A 20,936-nucleotide genomic window follows, 5' to 3' on the forward strand; every position below is an offset into this window, starting at 1 on the left:
AGCAGAAACTAACACACCATTGTAAAGCAATTATACTCCAATAAAGATGTTAAGAAAAAAAAAAAAAAAAAGGGTAACTTTGGCCAGGCACATCTGCATTACAATAGTAAGTTCTGGAAATCCTCAAAGACCTCCAAGGTCCAAAGGGATGTGCCTGGTTGTGGAATTTCAGGCATGGAGACCATTAGAGACTCTAAGATTTGGAAACTAATAGACTGACCTTGAACTACTCATATCATAACATGTAAAGAAACTCCCACTCTTATATGTATGCTTGACTTACAGATAAGTTGTTAGACTCATCCATCACAAGAGAACAACCGAGGCAAGAACATTGTCTCTGTGTGTTTCAATATTTGTACATTTACTAGGACTGTATTCTAGAGACGACTAGCAAATGTATTTTGCAGGCTTGGAAAATAGTCATACTTGTTTGAGCCCTAACTGCAGGTTAAGAGTATCTCTCTTCATCAGCCAAGAACGGCAGAGTCCTTGGAGAGACTTCCAGCCAGTTGCTCGAGCCCGCACTGCATCACGCTGGTATGGTCGGTCCCCTGGCTCTTTTCTGTTGGTTGTGCTAGTCTGTGTCCTTTTCACTGATAATCTTGGTGCCACTTAACCACTCATTGGTTCCTTGAAAATTTCCAACAATATAACATGGCTCTCTGACTTGAGGCAGAAACAGGGACTTCCTACTTCGCAGCAGGGCTGGGATTACGGTGATTAAGAGCACAGTGACCCTTGTAAGTACACAGTCAGATACGGTCATTATTTAAAATACTGACTGTGCTCATCATGAATTCTTGGGAATTAGTTCTGATTTTTTTTTTAAACAACACATTAATGTATTATTTATTGTGATCACAGAGTTTGTTTGTACCCCTTAAATGTTGCCCCTGGGACAAATGCCTTGCTCACTTCGCCCTGGTCCCAGCCCTGGTTCTCAGGGGTCAAACCCAATGACAGCTTCCAGAGAGGCCTTGATCAGCAGAGGGCTTTGCACTAACTGAGGAGATGTCTTCCCTGAATAAATATTGATGAGAGAGAAACAAATTAGCTAAATCAGCCCACACGTGCACGAGAGACATGGAGCCAAAAAAGAGATATTACCAGGTTTCTAAGAGCACCTGAACCACTGGAATCTTTATCTACACCTGTATCCTCAAGGTCACACAGAACACTTCTTATTCAGAACTGGGCGCCGAAATCACCGAGATTCTCAACTACATCTTTGTAAACTCAGCAAATCTCATTACGCATTGTTTAATGGCTAGAAGGATGTGATTAAGGTAGTGTTCAGTCTGTGGCTCCACAGAATCTGCCTGTCACACAAAAGGGTCTCAGAACGTGATGCATAGTCAGGGTGGCACGGAATGAGCATATCTCCCCATGCCCTGCTCCACCAGCGCAGTCCCTTTTTATAAATTGGTTTTACTGGGATTTCAACTGAGATTTTTTTTGAATGAAAGCTCTAGTACTTGAAAAATGTTTGGCAATCTTCTTACCAAATATATTGTTGGAGAGAGTTACAACCAGGATAACAAGGAAACATGGTCTCTGATAAAACTTCACTTATCCTGAACTATCATTGCCTCACCCCAGCCCATCTCCTCCATTCCCTAGCGATTTACAGTCTTAGATTTTTCATGGATCAAAAAGAGGTGGTCTGTGTGTATATGTGCTCATGTGTATGTGTGCCTGTGTGTGAAATCTGGTTTGGTTCCTGACACAACAAAATGTGTTTATTATAGAAACCTGCAAATAAAGAGCCAAGAGGAATCGCAGATCCCAATCCGAGTGCCAAAGTGGTAGGTTCCTGTGACAGACGGTTCCCTCCTTTTTAAATTTTTTCAAATGCTAGCCTCCTTTTGTGTTCTTTGTCTACTCATTGATTGGAGAGATCCTCTGTTCTTATCAAAAGATTAGGAGGGTTGAAATTGTTTCCCCTGATATGCTTAAATTTCTGATAATTCCGCAGTGCATGTTTTAGTCCAAGAGTTTTCAACCTGACTCAAGGAGCAAGCTAGAATTCAACAGTGTCAGAGTCTGAATACATTTTGGAAATAACAACAAAACAAAATTTCTTTCTCAAACTTTTCTTGGCTAGAGTATACATACCCATGGGTTCTCATGAGGTATTTTAAAGGACACAACAGTACTGGTAATCATATAAAAGGTATCCTTTCTAATGGAACAGTTTTTTTCATGATTACTTTGCCAAAGTTTTCACTTACAAATCAATAACTGACTATGCCCGAGGGATGATTTCACTTTTGAATTATTATGTCTAATGTCAGAAAAGTTATCAAAAAATTGTGATTTTTGACAAAGGGAGACTACATTTCAGAGTTTTAGTTTTCATTCCTTCATTCATCCGTTCAGTGACTTTTGCTGAGTCCCTACAATGTACTGGGTTAATGTGAAGCTTTCCCCCAGAAAGCATTCTCACTAGAAATACTGCCCAATACACTTTCCCTGTTGGGATGGAGAAGGAAAGACTTTTCTAATGGCCCTTCCACTCCTCAAGGATGAACCTGTCTCATACTGGGGAGTAGAAAGACATGCTCCTTAGTGCAAGCAAACTGGCTTCTTGTATTGAAAAATAAAATGATTTTCTTTCTTTTGTGATAGGTTTGTCGATTTTATAATAACTGTTTAATTAGCCATGGCTAAGGCAATCTGGGAAAATGTGAATAAATGAAGTACAACAGAATCCAGAAAGGTTACTGTAATTAGTAGCTATAAATGAAATATAACATGCTTATAGATTTTGCAAAAAACAATTTACTCTTAACCATCCCTTTTTATTTAGAGCTTGAAATTGGATATCCAGAATGGCTGTGCAAGGCTAGGCTGAGGATTCTGGATGCGAGATCTTCTTAACCTTCCCTAGATGTTTGCTACACATATTTCTGGTAGTTTTTCAAATGTTTTTTATCCAGACAGAAAACGGTGAAGAGAAACAACATCTTCTGTAATATTTACCTGTAGAATGGCATAGACATATGCTACCAAAAAAATCTACCATTTTTCAAACGCTCCTTAGTTTAATACAAAAATAGTCTTCTTGCTCTAGTATTTTCTTACAAAATATTAATCTAATTACTTAAAAAAAAAAAAAAGAGTCAAAACTTAGAGGATAGTAAATTACAATGCTGAGTCTAAGAAGTAAAACATCTCTTATAACAGGTTATTTCTTTGGGAACATAAAAGTACTTATCTTAATTTGAACCTGACATAATTACCATTAATTATGGTTTAAATAAACTTCTCTCCTGCAGAGATGCCAAGGAAATCGGTGCAGGAAACATCAGATTCCACTAGTTAATTAAAAGGTAGACAGTTGTCCCACTCAGTCCTAACAGTGAAAGAGGGAAAAGAATAGTCACTTTAACTACAAAAATCCTTCTTAAACTTGTGGTGGCAGCCAAAGAGGACATGAAATGCTCCTGGTAATTCTAAATGCCTAGAAGTTAATTCAAAATTCCTTATTTTTTAGAATTCCTTAAGAACTTGACAGAAAAGTCAGAGCATTACAAAAATTTCAGAAAATTGACTCCAGCAGAGAAGAAAGACAATTCCCACGAAGGGCTTTTGAGATCCTTACAATATACGTGTTTGAGCACTTCCTGTGCATTTTCTGCACTGTTTCCTTCACTTCTGTTGGTCAGTGGTGACCTGCGGGATTGTCCTGGGAATGATGTCAGCTCCTTCTTATACGGGGGCTCCTCAAAGTGTTCTCATGTGTTCTCTATTTTCTTTTTTGTTAACTGCTAAAGCTATCTGCAATTATTCTTTCACTTACTGAAATAAAGTTTTCAAGGGCTAACTGCAAATTTTCTGATTCTATGAAATAAAGGCTGCGAATCAAAGAAGAAAGCTGGTGGCTCTTGGTGAATTTCTGTTGCTCTACTGACTGGTAGATGGGAAGAGTGAGTGAAATCAGCAAAGGACGGCAGTGACTCAGCACTTTGTACCTAGTGTGATTTCAAAAAGCATCTGTTTTTCTAATCAAAGCTATTCCTTTAAGAAACAAAACTGGCACCTTGGATGGGCAATGCATTCATGCACCAAGGGCATTTACCAGCCTGTGGTAATGAAATAAGGTTTCACAGTATATATTGATAGGTGTTATAGATTTAATTTGTCCCATTTTCCAGAGTGACATGAGTCTGGTCTTGGTAGGAGATACAGAGTCTGCCTCCGTGCTCCGGCCTCCACAAAAGTGCCTGTCTCCTGTGTGTCCTCCACAGGATAAGTTGGACACTTAAAAGGGATGATGAATACATACCCGATTAAAATAAATCTTTATCTGTAAAAAAAAAAAAAAAAGAAAGAAAGAAACAATACCGATAAAGGCATGCTTAATGCAAAATATACTAATTGAAATATTTTATGTAAATTTTTGAGAGAAGAGAAATTCCATATCATATACACTAGCCTCATTAAAGCAAACAATAATCCTCATGTCCAAGACAAATATCATATGATATTGCTTATATGTGGAATCTAAAAAAAAAAAATGGTACAAATGAACTTATTTACAAAACAAACAGTCACAGATGTAGAAAACAAACTTACGGTTGGGAGGGGAAGCGGGGGGAAGCGGGGGCAGGGGGAGGGTTAAATTGGGAGACTGGGATTGAGATATACATACTACTATATATAGAATAGATAACTAATAAGGACCTATTATACAGCACAGGGAACTCTACTCAATACTCTGTAATGACCTATATGGGAAAAGAATCTAAAAAAGAATGGATATATGTATATGTATAACTGACTCACTTTGCTGTACACCTGAAACTAACACAACACTGTAAATCAACTATAAACAATTTTTTTAAAAAAGACAAAATGAAGGGATGTCCACATATCCATATTTGCCTGAACAATACGTGTTGATGAACAATATACATTTTGGTGATATTCCCCCTTTAAAAGAATCATTTTCTTGATTTGCTGGGTTTTTTTTATTGTTCCCATATCTCTTTCAGAAAACTCCCCTCATGGTGTCCTTTCCGAGGACACCACTCATGTCCTTTGTCTTGGGCTCCACTACCAATTTCTAGTGATTTTTCTTTTTTTCAAATTTCTTCTCTCCAATTATAAATATGTCTGGAATTCCCTAAGTCCTCCTGCTTCATTGCTTCCTGCCTAGATAATCACTCTAGTCTTCTAATCTGCTTCCTTATTTTTCAAATAACCCCAGGGGCCTTCTGACAATTGAGCCTCTTTTTAATTTCAGGTGGTATTCATCATGCTTGCCCATACTACTCAATCTGGACCTTAGAGACTTTACCTACAGTCCTTTCAAATGCTGCCTCTCTCTGCTCTATTTCTTAGGGATCTTCTTCTTCCAATATTGTCTACAGATTAGGAAGTATTTTCACAGCTATCCCCTACTAGTGGGCCCCTTGTAGGCCCAGTTCTGTCCCTGGTTATGGAGCCAGTTATGATTTCATAGCCTTGATATTTCTAGCTCTTGTCACCTCCCAGGGTTTGAATCCTTTCCCTTGAACCCACAAGCACTGACAGAACTCCTGGTGGGAATGGACGCACCTGCTAGACCTACTCCTGGTGGGAATGGACGTACCTGCTAGGCCCGCTCCTGGTGGGAATGGACACACCTGCTAGACCTACTGTCCGAGCACCTCTGCCTCCCACCTCAGCCCCGTGAGTGCCTTGCTGCCCTGCCACGAATAAATAACCCTTCCTGATGCTAGTACTTGCCTAAACTTAGACAGAGCTTGCTACGGGTCTGGGATGTTGTGTCGTGGGATGCTGGGCTATGCTTACAGCTGGGTCATGTGCCCTCTGCCCTGGACAGAGGCAGATTTATCGGCAAGCTCATGAAGCTGGGGCTTCAGGGCCCATCACATGCACTGCTCCTTCCAAGACCTTTTATCTAACTTTGTATTTACATTTTTTAAGGACATTCAGTGGGCTGGTTTGGGTTGGGGAGCAGGAACTCAAAACGATTGATGAGCAAAAGTGCCGACAGAAAACAAATAGGACAAAGACGCATCTTAGTTAGGCTGAGGTTTAGTCATAGGGAGGGCGAGAGTGGACCGACCTGAAATGGGAAGAGGGGGGTATGGGCATGAGAGAAGCATGGCAGGTTTGACAAGCCCCCCACACCATCCCACCCCCACCTGGGGGGTGAGTACCTGAGAGAGCGCCACAGAGGAAAATCCAAGGCATGAGTGAAACCCAGCTGAACTTTGACTATGCTCCCCAGCCCGGGCAGAGGGCCAAAGGTATATTGGCTCCCAGAATTTGAGCAAAACCACTGCCCAAACCTCTGACCAGCGAGTGATATAGAACCAGGGAAACCCATAGAAATCAGTAAAATATAAAAAGAAGTCAAACTGAGCAGAGACATTAGTGGCTGTACATTTCAGGGGGTGGAGGGCAGGTGGGGGACAGATTCTGCAGTTTAACTTCCCACAAATCACTTTAAAAAATTCTCCAAAAAAATAAATCAGAATCCGTATTTGTTATAATATATTGCCTAAATGCTACAGTGCCAAGGAATCTCAAGTATATTTTTACATCAGTTCTGCCAGGAATGCAGTGATGGTGACCCAAACGAAAACAAAACAAAACCAGCATTCCCAATAGCATCCATTACAGTCCTGCCTCGGTATCTGTGGAAGATTGGCTCCAGGACCCCCCAAACAAAACTCCTCCCAAGCTCAAGTCGCTAACATAAAACGGCAAAGTATTTGCATATAACCTAAGCATATCCTCCCAGCATACTTTAAGTCATTTCTAGATTACTTATAATACCTAATACAATGAAAATAGTAGCTTTGTAAATAGTTGTAAATAAAATGTAAATGCTATGTAAATAGTGGCCGGGATGTGGCACGTTCAAGTTTTGCCTTTTGGAACGTTCTGAATTTTTTAAAAACTATTTTTTCATCCTCAGTTCGTTGAATCCCTGCATGCAGAACTCATGATTACAGAGGGATGACTGTATTCTCAAATACCAACCAGCTCCATATACCCAATTTGCCTTTTTCTCAAAGCATCTGTACTGACAAGAGATTGTGGAATTAAAAAAAACCATACATTTTAGCACACACATGTGCTAAAACTGGGAAATATATTCTAAAGAAAGCTAATAACCTCCTTATAAACGTGCACATATGTGGCAGGTCTGTCTGTACCCGACAATCCATCAATGAAGTTCCTACAATGGTCACTAGGTGGCGACATAGGAAACTAAATCTCCTGTGAGCGGGCAGCTTGCTGGACGATTTCATCCCTTTGTCAGACAACACCAGGCTGTCAAAATCATGACTTTAAATAAATTTACTAAGAAATGTGTTAAAGTCTTGTTCTTGATTATTAAGGAGGTAACTCTGTGAATTTAGCCAGACACAACTTCCTGTCTGCCAGGGTCGTGGGTTGAGTTAGAAAAATAGGGATCACATCACTGAACGAAAGGGGAGCTGGGCTGGCAGCCTGAAAGCTATGATTGGAGATTTTAAATTGGAAAGACAAATACTATTTACTTTCAGTTCTGCAATCCAGTCTTCTTGAAGCTGACCTGTCAATAGTCCCAAATAACCCAGTCTCCTGAAGACTCCTGTGAGACTTTGCTTTTGTTTTTAAATTTTGTATTATCTGTATACTTATTTTTTAGAAGGCCAGCAGATTAGCCACTTCTGCCGTGGAAACTTGAAGAGCTCCCCCTTTTCCAGGGACACCTAATGGATAGAAAATGTCAGGAAAAGCCACAGCCTGTGTGACTTACATGACTTTTTGGTGGACCCTTGATGACAACTGATCATCACCAAAGACAGAAATATTGATTAGACTCCTGAGCTTATTGGAAGCTTCCTGATCACTTTCTAACTGAAGGTCAGGCTTTTAAGAAACTCAAAAGCCATTCTGTAAGGAAGTGGCTGCCTCGTGGCCTTGACAGAATCCATTAACATCTTTCTCCAGGAAAAGCGGTAACCGTGAGCCACACGTAATGGATATTGATTGCTAAGGAAAGAAGATACATATAACTTTAAACCTCAGGGGTCTCCAGGAATGAAAGACATAGAAAAAGATGTCTTCAGCGTCACCCGAGTGCTAGCTCAGAAGAAATTATGCCAGAGCTGTCTTAGAAAATCTTAGATAACGGAATGTAAAACCCAGTGTTCTTGCCATGGATACCAGCAATTTGCTTCAAGGAGAGCAAATACAGCATTTACTGAGTGCACGCTATTTGTTAAGCATTATTCTAAGCACTTCATATGTATAATTTCATTTTAAAATTAAAACAGTTCTGAGCGAACTAATATTATTATTCTCATTTTACAGTTTGAGAAAATCAAGGTCAAAAGTCAAATAATCCACCGAAAGAGAGATGGCTGATTAAATTACATAGTCAGGGCATCAACCCAGGAAGTCTAACTCCAAAGAGTATGCTTTCAATCACTCCCACGCTGCTGCTGTAAATATAATTCTGACAGGGAAAAAGCAGAGGCCTCCTCCAAATTCAGACTCCTGGAAAGGAAATTAATATATCTCACACCCATTCTCATTTTCCATCCACCAAACTTCCCAACCTTTGCAGCCACAGAGACAGTGTTTCATGGGTTAACACAGCAAGGAAAGAAAAGGGAAGCCAGGCAGCAGTGACCACCCGATTTAGCCGATTCACCCTAGTTGAGAAGCTGTTGTCCACAGACAGCTGTGTTTGGGGATACAGCTGAGGCTTTAATACCTTTTACCGTTCTCCTGGCCACTCCCTAGGGGGTGCTTGTGATCCTGGAATCTTTTCTGTGTTTTACAACTACTTCAGGTTCCGGACGATGCTTTCTCAACAGAACGGGACTCTCCCTGGCTGATGTTTTAGTTCAGTTTAGCATGCCTGGGAAACTATCTGATGCTGCCTCCACCATCTGTGCTCAGGGAAGGAAAACCAGCAGAATTATTGACACTTAGCAGCTGATGGGCCAGGGGGTGGCAGGCATCAATAAAGAGGCAGAACCCTCTGATGAAGCCTTCTTCCTTGCTTTAATTAAAAAAAAAATGCCCCAGATGGTCACCTTTCACAGGTAAGGAAAGAGAGGGTATCTGTACTGCACCCTTTCAGACTCCAGGCACCTGCTAGACCTTTACACACTTCTCCTGGGATGTCCACTGCAAAGTTCTGTGACAACTATTATTTTATAGACAAGGAAACTAATGATAACCCAGACTAATGACCCCCAGACATACAGCTGTAAATGGGCCTCAGAATAAAACCATGATTTGAACTGTTACCCATTCCAGTTTTGAGGCTGGAGTGGGTAACAGTCAGGCACCAATGTGACAACAACATAACAGGTCGCCGGTGAATGACCTAAGAGTTTATTCCTGGGGAACACGACTTTGATCTAGAAAGGGGTTGCCCAACGAAGTGCAGTGGGTGGGCCTGGGTTTTGGCCATAAAGCAACAGATATCAATTTCAGTTTTCATATCTTCTCCAGGTTCTTCAAAGTCATGATTAGAGGGAAGAAAATATTCAAAGGTCTGTCGTCATTCCAACAGGACTCAAAAAAAGGACTCGCTGGATAGAAAAACATGAATGATTTTAGGCAAATCCTCCAGCATTTAAAAATCATTCTCATCCCATATTTAAACTTTTCCATTCCCTCACTTTATCAGGATCAGCCTCTTGATATAAAAGTTTATGATGATGACCCGGGAAAGATGACATTTTAAAAAAAAAGAAGAAATTTGAGGTCCTGACTCTGGAACATGCTTCTTCAGGTCCACCCGGCAAAGTAGCTGGAGATTAGTTTTATCTCAGAAATGTGTGTGATGTTCTCTCTGAAGAGGGACTTAGAATAAGATGTCATTATCTACTGCAGTCTTTAGGCTGCTGAGGGAAGGAAAAGAAATGATCTTCCGAGATTGGTTCAAGATGGCGGAGAAGAAGGACGTGCTCTCACTTCCTCTTGCGAGAGCACTGGAATCACAATTAACTGCTGAACAATCATCGACAGGAAGACACTGGAACTCACCAGAAAAGATACCCCACATCCAAAGGCAAAGGAGAAGCCACAATGAGACGGTAGGAGGGGCGCAATCACAATAAAATCAAAGCCCATAACCACAGGGTGGGTGACTCACAAACTGGAGAACACTTATACTGTAGAAGTCCACCCACTGGAGTGAAGGTTCTGAGCCCCACGTCAGGCTTCCCAACCTGGGGGTCCAGCAACTGGAGGAGGAATTCCTAGAGAATTAGACTTTGAAGGCTAGTGGGATTTGATTGCAGGACTTTGACAGGACTGAGGGAAACAGAGACTCCACTCTTGGAGGGCACACACAAAGTAGTGTGTGCATCGGGTCCAGGGGAAGGAGCAGTGACCCCATAGGACACTGACCTAAACCTACCTGCTAGAGTTGGAGGGTCTCCTGCAGAGGCAGGGGGTGGCTGTGTCTCACCATGGGGACAAGGACACTGGCAGCAGAAGTTCTGGGAAGAACTCCTTGGTGTGAGCCCTCCCAGAGTCTGCCATTAGCCCCACCAAAGATCCTGCGGAGGCTCCAGTGTTGGGTCACCTCAGGCGAAACAACCAACAGGGAGGGAACCCAGCCCCACCCATCAGCAGACAAGTGGATTACAGTTTTACTGAGCTCTGCCCACCAGAGCAAAACCCAGCTCTACCCACCACCAGTCCCTCCCGTCAGGAAACTTGCACAAGCCTCTTAGATAGCCTCATCCACCAGAGGGCAGACAGCAAAAGCAAGAAGAACTATAACCCTGCAGCCTGTGGAACAAAAACCACATTCACAGAAAGATAGACAAGATGAAAGGGCAGAGGGCTATGTACCAGATGAAGGAACAAGATAAAACCCCAGAAAAACAACTAAATGAAGTAGAGATAGGCAACCTTCCAGAAAAAGAATTCAGAATAATGATAGTGAAGATGATCCAGGACCTCAGAAAAGGAATGGAGGCAAAGATCGAGATGCAAGAAATGTTTAACAAAGACCTAAAAGAATTAAAGAACAAACAAACAGAGAGGATCAATACAGTAACAAATGAAAACATACACTAGAAGGAATCAATAGCAGAATAACTGAGGCAGAAGAACGGATAAGTGACCTGGAAGACAGAATGGTGGAGTTCAATGCTGTGGAACAGAATAAAGAAAAAAGAATGAAAAGAAATGAAGACAGCCTAAAAGACTTCTGGGACAACATTAAATGCGACAAAATTTGCATTATAGGGGTCCCAGAAGAAGAAGAGAAAGAGAAAGGACCCAAGAAAATATCTGAAGAGATTATAGTCGAAAAATTCCCTAACATGGTAAAGGAAATAGCCACACAAGTCCAGGAAGCACAGAGAGTCCAATACAGGATAAACCCAAGGAGAAACACACCAAGACACATAGTAATCAAATAGGCAAAAATTAAAGACAAAGAAAAATTATTGAAAGCAGCAAGGGAAAAACGACAAATAACATACAAGGGAACGCCCATAAGGTTAACAGCTGATTTCTCAGCAGAAACTCTACAAGCCAGAAGGGAGTGGCATGATATACTTAAAGTGATGAAAGGGAAGAACCTACAACCAAGATTACTCTACCCGGCAAGGATCTCATTCAGATTCGATGGAGAAATCAAAAGCTTTACAGACAAGCAAAAGCTAAGAGAATTCAGCACCACCAAACCAGCTCTACAACAAATGCTAAAGGAACTTCTCTAAGTGGGAAACACAAGAGAAGAAAAGTACCTACGAAAACAAACCCAAAACAATTAAGAAAATGGAACATACATATCGATAATTACCTTAAAGGGGAAAGGATTAAATGCTCCAACAAAAGACACAGGCTAGATGAATGGATACAAAAACAAGACCCATATATATGCTGTCTACAAGAGGCCCACTTCAGACCTAGGGACACATACAGACTGAAAGTGAGGGGATGGAAAAAGATATTCCATGCAAATGGAAATCAAAAGAAAGCCAAAATAGCAATACTCATATCAGATAAAACAGACTTTAAAATAAAGAATGTTACAAGAGACAAGGAAGGACAGACACTACACAATGATCAAGGGATCAATCCAAGAAGAAGATAGAGCAATTATAAATATATATGCACCCAACATAGGAGCACCTCAATACATAAGGCAACTGCTAACAGCTATAAAAGAGGAAATCGACAGTAACACAATAATAGTGGGGGACATTAACACCTCACTTACACCAATGGACAGATCATCCAACAGAAAATTAATAAGGAAACACAAGCTTTAAATGACACAATAGACCAGATAGATTTAATTGATATTTATAGGACATTCCATCCAAAAACAGCAGATTATACTTTCTTCTCAAGTGTGCATGAAACATTCTCCAAGATAGGTCACATCTTGGGTCACAAATCAAGCCTCAGTAAATTTAAGAAAATTGAAATCATATCAAGCACCTTTTCTGACCACAACGCTATGAGATTAGAAATGAATTACAGGGAAAAAAACGTAAAAAACACAAACACATGGAGGCTAAACAATACGTTACTAAATAACCAAGAGATCACTGAAGAAATCAAAGAGGAAATCAAAAATACCTAGAGACAAATGACAATGAAACATGACAATCCAAAATCTATGGGATGCAGCAAAAGCAGTTCTAAGAGGGAAGTTTATAGCAATACAAGCCTACCTCAAGAAACAAGAAAAATCTCAAACAAACAATCTAACCTTACACCTAAAGGAACTAGAGAAAGAAGAACAAACAAAACCCAGAGTTAGCAGAAGGAAAGAAATCATACCGATCAGAGCAGAAATAAATGAAATAGAAATAAAGAAAACAAAAGCAAAGATCAATAAAACTAAAAGCTGGTTCTTTGAGAAGATAAAATTGATAAACCATTAGCCAGGCTCATCAAGAACAAGAAGCAGAGGACTCAAATCAACAAAATTAGAAATGAAAAAGAAGTTACAACAGACACTGCAGAAATACAAAGCATCCTAAACGACTACTACAAGCAACTCTATGCCAATAAAATGGACAACCTGGAAGAAATGCACAAATTCTTAGAAAGCTATAGCTTTCTAAGACTGAACCAGGAAGAAATAGAAAATATGAACAGACCAATCACAAGTAATGAAATTGAAACTGTGATTAAAAATCTTCCAACAAACAAAAGTCCAGGACCAGATGGCTTCACAGGCGAATTCTATCAAACATTTAGGGAAGAGCTAACACCCATCCTTCTCAAACTCTTCCAAAAAATTGCAGAGGAAGGAACACTCCCAAACTCATTCTATGCGGCCACCATCACCCTGATACCAAAACTAGGCAAAGATACTATAAAAAAAGAAAATTACAGACCAATATCACTGATGAATATAGAGGAAAAATCCTCAACAAAATACTAGCAACCAGAATCCAACAACACATTAAAAGGATCATACACCACGATCAAGTGGGATTTATCCCAGGGATGCAAGGATTCTTCAATATATGGAAATCAATCAATGTGATACACCATATTAACAAATTGAAGAATAAAAACCATATGATCATCTCAATAGGTGCAGAAAAAGCTTTTGACAAAGTTCAACACCCATTTATGATAAAAACTCTCCAGAAACTGGGCATAGATGGAACCTACCTCAACATAATAAAGGCCATATACAACAAACCCACAGCAAACATCATTCTCAATGGTGAAAAACTGAAAGCATTTCCTCTAAGATCAGGAACAAGACAAGGATGTCCCCTCTCACACTATTATTCAACATGGTTTTGGAAGTCCTAGCCATGGCAATCAGAGAAGAAAAAAAAATAAAAGGAACACAAATTGGAAAAGAAGAAGTAAAACTGTCACTGTTTGCACATGACATGGCACTATACATAGAGAATCCTAAAGATGCCACCAGAAAACTACTAGAACTAATCAACGAATTTGGTAATGTTGCAGGATACAAAATTAATGCACAGAAATCTCTTGCTTTCCTATACACTAGTTATGAAAAATCTGAAAGAGAAGTTAAGGAGACAGTCCCATTTACCACTGCAACAAAAAGAATAAAATACCTAGGAATAAACCTACCTAGGGAGACAAAAGACCTGTATGCAGAAAACTATAAGACACTGATGAAAGAAATTAAAGATGATACCAACAGATGGAGAGATATACCATGTTCTTGGATTGGAAGAATCAACATTGTGAAAATGACTATACTACCCAAAGCAATCTACAGATTCAATGCAATCCCTATCAAATTAGCAATGGCATTTTTTTAGAGAACTAGAACAAAAAATCTTAAAATTTGTATGGAGACACAAAAGATCCCGAATAGCCAAAGCAGTCTTGAGGGGAAAAAAAAGAGCTGGAGGAATCAGACTCCCTGACTTCAGACTATACTATAAAGCTACAGTAATCAAGACAAATGGTACTGGCACAAAAACAGAAATATAGATCAATGGAACAGGATAGAAAGCCCATAGATAAACCCACGTACCTATGGTCAACTAATCTATGACAAAGGAGGCAAAGATATACAGTGGAGAAAAGACAGTCTCTTCAATAAGTGGTGCTGGGAAAACTGGACAGCTACATGTAAAAGAATGAAATTAGGACACTCCCTAACACCATACACAAAATAAATTCAAAATGGATTAGAGACCTAAATGTAAGATGGGACACTATAAAACTCAGAGGAAAACATAGGAAGAGCACTCTTTGACATAAATCACAGCAAGATTTTTTTCGATCCACCTCCTAGAGTAATGGAAACAAAAACAAAAATAAACAGATGGGACCTAATGAAACTTAAAAGCTTTTGCACAGCAAAGGAAACTACAAACAAGATGAAAAGACAACCCTCAGACTGGGAGAAAATATTTGCAAATGAATCAATGGACAAAGGATTAATATCCAAAATATATAAACAGCTCATGCAGCTCAATTTTAAAAAAACAAACAACCCAATCCAAAAATGGGCAGAAGACCTAAATAGACATTTCTCCAAAGAAGACATACAGATGGCCAAGAAGCACATGAAAAGCTGCTCAACATCACTCATTATTAGAGAAATGCAAATCAAAACTACAATGAGATATCACCTCACACCAGTTTGAATGGGCATCATCAGAAAATCTACAAGCAACAAATGCTGGAGAGGGTGTGCAGAAAAGGGTACCCTCTTGCACTGTTGGTGGGAATGTAAATTGATGCAGCCACTATGGAGAACAGTATGGAGGTTCCTTAAAAAGCTAAAAATAGGGGCTTCCCTGGTGGCGCCATGGTTAAGAATCCACCTGCCAATGCAGGGGACACGGGTTCAAGCCCTGGTCCGGGAAGATCCCACGTGCCGCGGAGCAACTGGGCCTGTGAGCCACGACTACTGAGCCTGCGCGTCTGGAGCCTGTGCTCCGCAACAAGAGAGGCCGCGACAGTGAGAGGCCCGCGCACCGCGATGAAGAGTGGCCCCCGCTTGCCACAAGTAGAGAAAGCCCTCGCACAGAAACGAAGACCCAACACAGCCAAAAATAAATAAGTAAAAAAACAAAACCAAAAACAACTTTATAAAAAATAAAAAAAAAAAAGCTAAAAATAGAACTACCATATGGCCCAGCAATCCCACTATTGGGCATATACCCTGAGAAAACCATAACTCAAAAAGAGTCATGTACCCCAATGCTCATTGCAGCACTATTTACAATAGCCAGGACATGGAAGCAACCTAAGTGCCCATCGACAGATGAATGCATAAAGAAGATGTGGTACATATACACAATGGAATATTACTCAGCCAAAAAAAGGAACGAAATTGGGTCATTTGTAGAGACGTGGATGGATCTAGGGACTGTCATATAGAGTGAAGTAAGTCAGAAAGGGTAAAACAAATATTGTATATTAACGCATATATGTGGAACCTAAAAAAATGGTACAGATGAACCGGTTTGCAGGGCAGAAATTGAGACACAGATGTAGAGAACAAATGTATGGATACAAAGGGGGGAAAGTGGCGGGGGTGGTGGTGGTGGGGTGAATTGGGAGATTGGGATTGACATGTATCCACTAATATGTATAAAACGGATAACTAATAAGAACCTGCTGTATAAAAAAATCAATAAAATAAAATTCAAAAAAAAGAAATGGTCTTCCACGTAGCACACTGAGCACATTTGATGTCTCAGTACTGAGGCACTGCCAAGCAATTCAGAATAGAAATCAATTCACCCCATCTCATTAATGATGCTTTGGTGGTTTAACAGGTTTCTATGCTGAAAATCTCACCAGCTGAACCCTCTGCCACTCAACATCCCACCTTCAGAACTGAATTATCAGACACAAGGCCAATGTAATGTCATACTCCTGCCTGGGTTCACTTGGATCTTCAACTGAGAGAATGCTCAGAAAGAAGAGTGAGAAATCTAAAAAAGAGTGGATATAGAAAGAAGAGTGAGAAATCTAAAAAAGAGTGGATATAGAAAGAAGAGTGAGAAATCTAAAAAAGAGTGGATATAGAAAGAAGAGTGAGAAATCTAAAAAAGAGTGGATATATGTACATGTATAACTGACTCACTTTGTTGTACAGCAGAAACTAACAAAATATTGTAAAGCAACTATACTCCAATACAAATTAATTTTAAAAAAAGGAAAGACGAGTGATACAATGAACATCATTTCAGGATCACAGAACAGCCAAAATATGACCTTCTTCACTAGGAACTCCCCCACTCAGTGACACTTCTAAAAGCAAACAAGCAAAAACTAGAAACAGAGACCAATAATCCTTGTAAATTTCAGAGGGGGAAAAAAAATGGCATAAAAGTAACAAAATGAATCACAAATATGGATTGATAGCATTTAGGTTCTTCTTGTTTCATTATCCATTTACTTCATCATTCAATAAGGATTCATTGCACACTTGCTGTGTTGGAGGTATTGTTCTAGGGACATGAAGATATACAGGTGGATAAAGCTCTGCCCTAAGAAACCCAACCCTCATGGGAAAGCAAAACAAACAGGCCTCTAAATGGATGGTCATAAAATAGTGTGATGAAAGGCACAAAGGAGGAAGGCAGTAGATGGGGTTGCCCAGGGGAAAGAAGAGGAGGTGTGTACTATTTGGCAGAGTGGAGAAGCCTTCAAAAAGGCATGTGAGTTTCCAGATAGAAAGTACCCACCTTAAAAGTTACAGTGTAATATAGCTGATTCACTTTGTTATACAGCAGAAATCAACACAACATTGTAAAGCAATTATACTCCAATAAAGATGTTAAAAAGGACTTCCCTGTTGACGCAGTGGTTAAGAATCCGCCTGCCAATGCAGGGGACGCGGGTTCGAGCCCTGATCTGGGAAGATCCCACATGCCACAGACCAACGAAGCCCGTGCACCACAACTACTGAGCCTGCGCTCTAGAGCCCACGAGCCATGATGATTGAAGCCCGCGTGCTCAGAGCCCGTGCTCCGCAACAAGACAAGCCACAGCAATGAGAAGCCCGTGTGCAGCAACGAAGACCCAATGCAGCCAAAAATAAATTAATGAATTAATTTTAAAAAAAGTTATAGTGTAGTGAAATGTCAAATCACCAGTTTTCAAGAGAAGAACTCAAACCCTCAGAGGCAAGTTATAGGTTATAAAGAGGGGAATCAAAATCAGGGATGTCATTATATTTCTCAATACTGTATAGGAGGTTAGGAGAAAATAGATCAATGCCTTCAAATACTGAGGAAAAATGTTTTTCAAACCAGAAGTCTAAACTCAGCTAAACTTCATAATCAAGTATGAAGGTAGAATAAACATTTTCACCATGCAAGCTTTCAAAATTTTAGCTATTATTCACCTACTGGAAGTTGGTAGAGGAGGTGCTCCAAAATGTAAGAGAATAAAAGAATAAAGAAGACAAGAGATTTGAGGAACAGATGATTCAACATAGTAGAAAAGCAAAGGAAATTTCCCAGATGTGGGTGGAGGGAGGTCCCAGGATGACTGCTGTCCTAGGGAGTCCCAGAAAGTCGCTGGTCAGATTGCAGAAAGGATAGAAAGCTCCAGAAGAGATGTCCCCAAGAGGAGATAAACAAAAACACAATAGTGGACCTGGCTGAGAACACAGTGTCTTTACCATCCTGAGATGTGGTTTCCAGTTCTTCTGGAGCAGTGGTTCTCAGTGAGGGTGATTTTGTTCTTCCGGAGACATATGACAACGTCTGGAGACATTTTTGGTTGTTCCAACTAGCTGGAGGTGTTACTGGCATCTAGTAGAATGAGACCAGTGATGCATCTAAATATCCTACAATGCACAAGACAGCCTCCTGCCCTTTACCATCCCATCCAAGAATTATCAGACCAAATTATCAATAGATCCAAGGTAAAAAAAAAAAAAAAAAAAAACCCTGTCCTGGAGAGTTTAATACAAAAAAATTTTAATGGGGCTATTTGAAATCCAAGGAAGAAAATGTACAAGGAAAGAAATGTAATCACATATACTGTGCTGTTCAACTATGAGCGATATTTAAAACAACTGTGCTATACCTATTTTGGAAAGATTAGGAAACAAGTGGTAAGAAGAAGGAGGTAAAAGAGTGGTGAGTCTTTATCGTTCTTAGATGGAAGATGGTAGAAAATTCCTAAAATTGACAAATGTACCAATGGAAACATAAGTGACTTATTTAGAAATATGGAGGTATCTGGTAGTGGAAATAACTTACAGTACGGGTTGTTTAGTGTAGAGTGAATGGGAAAGTATGGGGCAGAAGCTCCTGTCTTTCATTATAAATCTTGAATATTATTTGATATTTTAAACTATATGTATGTTTCATGAAAAAAAATACCTTTAATGGACATAAGGTCTCTGTTCATCCTGAGACCCAGTAATCTAATTAAGAAATTAGACTTCTGGTTCATGTAAATGAGTAAATAACTTAGACAATTTCGATGAAAATGTAATATTTTAATTTTCTGATTGAGACACCAAAAGATGCAATTTTTCTGATCTTCACAATAAATTGTCCTTTATATTTCAAGTTGGTTTCCCCTAGTGGAGAATTCAGGCTGGGCAGACTAAAGGGAGTGTATGGAGGGGTTGATTCAGCAAGCACCAAGACGGTTCCATCAACATCCTGCCAGAGGGACAATGTAAAATTGCGATTAAGAGACATAATTGAGCCTGATCCAAAGAGACGTGTGCAGAGTGGGTCCTTAAACTGCAATACAGGAAGCATCAAGAGCCCACATATTGAAAATCAACTGGAATTGGAGAGCTTGGCCATTTGGAGAGAATTGGCTGGAATGACAAGACTAGGAGGTGTCCTGGAATAACCAGAGAGGTGGGAGCCCATGACCACCACTAAGGTTGTGTAAATTCTCCATATACATCAGCATCTGTGAGTTCACCCAGTAAAGAGGATGGAGCAGAAAAGAATGTCAGACTATCTCATGAAAGGAAGACTCAAAAATTGAACAAATACACAAAGGGTAAATTGTTCTCTTATTGTGAAATTCGATGCATGACATCTGTAAACCACCCTAAATTAACGAAATAGATGAGATTACCAGTCTTCAAGTGATCAAGTCAGAGCCCTGCTTTGCTGCAATACTGAAACAGCATCATTGGATGACAGTGTCACTAGAAATCTGATTGACTTGACAAAGCATCCTGCTTTTGACTAAGAAGTCTAGCATTGAGGGCTTGTTTCTTCTGGGTAATGGGTTTACTTACCTCTTTGCTTTAAGGGGCACTGCTAACATAGGCCTGTTATAATCAAGTCTTCAATAATACACAAGGATTTTTTTAAGTGATTTACTATTTTAATTAGATGTGGTGGTGATTAAACTATCTTGCATTACACTACAGTACGTAGAAGATGACAGTGCAGTTTTCTTCTTATTACTGAGAATAATTTTTATTAGCAGATTCAGAGGACGCAGGCATGTATAAGTAGAGATGGTTTTTAAAAGAGGAACAGCTATGTCACAAGAAAAATATTAAAAATCCACTAAGCTAATGATGCTAATACTTGCATTCTTGTGGTTAAAATCCTTCTCTTTTTCATACCAAAATTTTCAGCTATGCATATTGTTCAGTATATAATTTTTCTCTTAATTACAGGAGGTACAAAGTTGCTCCTTAAGACAGTTGCATTTGGGCAAGATATCAGAAATAGAAGAACTACAAGTTTTGTTTTAGTTAGTTTCTTATAAAGCCAACGATAACCAAGGAAATTTTTGTATTTCTAATGGCAACCAGAGTAGGGTAGGAAGCTCAAGATATGGTCTGCAGTACACCCTGGTGCTGTGTGGGTTTTCATTGGTTTGGGAGGTAAGGATGTATCTGATAGGAAACAAAAAGATAATTTAAATCATCCTTGTTATCAAGTCACTTATATCAGCTTGGGAATAAAGGCTAATTTGTCGAGAAAAAAATCCCGCGTTAAGTGTCAAGCACTCACCTCAGACAGAAGAGAAACACAGTGTGAACTACCTCACGTGTGAACGTGTATGGGTTTGAACCCCAAAGACCTTGCGAAAGACTGTCTTTCAGGCTCCAAACTTTGGCCATTGCAGGGAAGAGAAAGTAAAGGAGGCAAGGAGATGATTAAATTTCTCTTTATACGTTTGCATAATTTACTAGTTAAAAGCAAAAGAGATTACTTTTTGTAATTTAAAAAGAAATAATGTGTTTTTTAAGATAGATAAATGAGTCACGCCTGATTTCCCACCTCCATTCTCAGCATAGAAAATGGCTTGTCGATGTCCTAAACAGAGTCAGAACCAGAACAAATAATCTTCTGTAATAAGGGCATCGCATCCTCGGCCTCTGCTACCACAGAAGGCGGATTGTTAAGTGCATTTTCAGCCCCACTGCCCACCCCTCTCCTAAGTAAAAAGCCACTCAGAGTTCCCCATCTACCCTGTGTGCTACTGGGGGAGAAGCAGTTAGGATGAAGATATTTGGTCATTCT

The 20,936-nt window shown here is 39.8% G+C and overlaps 1 protein-coding gene across 1 annotated transcript in view; it reads left to right on the forward strand.

Moving 5' to 3' along the window:
• ADAM7 (ADAM metallopeptidase domain 7) overlaps positions 1-19,293 on the forward strand; it is a 61,508-nt gene extending 42,215 nt beyond the window's left edge. The window contains exons 21-22 of the mRNA XM_068554033.1: positions 1,752-1,808; positions 19,000-19,293. Coding sequence (XP_068410134.1) covers positions 1,752-1,808; positions 19,000-19,293 — 351 coding nt within the window. The remainder of the gene's footprint in view (positions 1-1,751; positions 1,809-18,999) is intronic.
• Positions 19,294-20,936: the final 1,643 nt, after the last annotated feature.

This window comes from Eschrichtius robustus, chromosome 10 (assembly GCF_028021215.1).
Source record: "Eschrichtius robustus isolate mEscRob2 chromosome 10, mEscRob2.pri, whole genome shotgun sequence".
In the NCBI taxonomy this organism is placed as follows: domain Eukaryota; kingdom Metazoa; phylum Chordata; class Mammalia; order Artiodactyla; family Eschrichtiidae; genus Eschrichtius; species Eschrichtius robustus.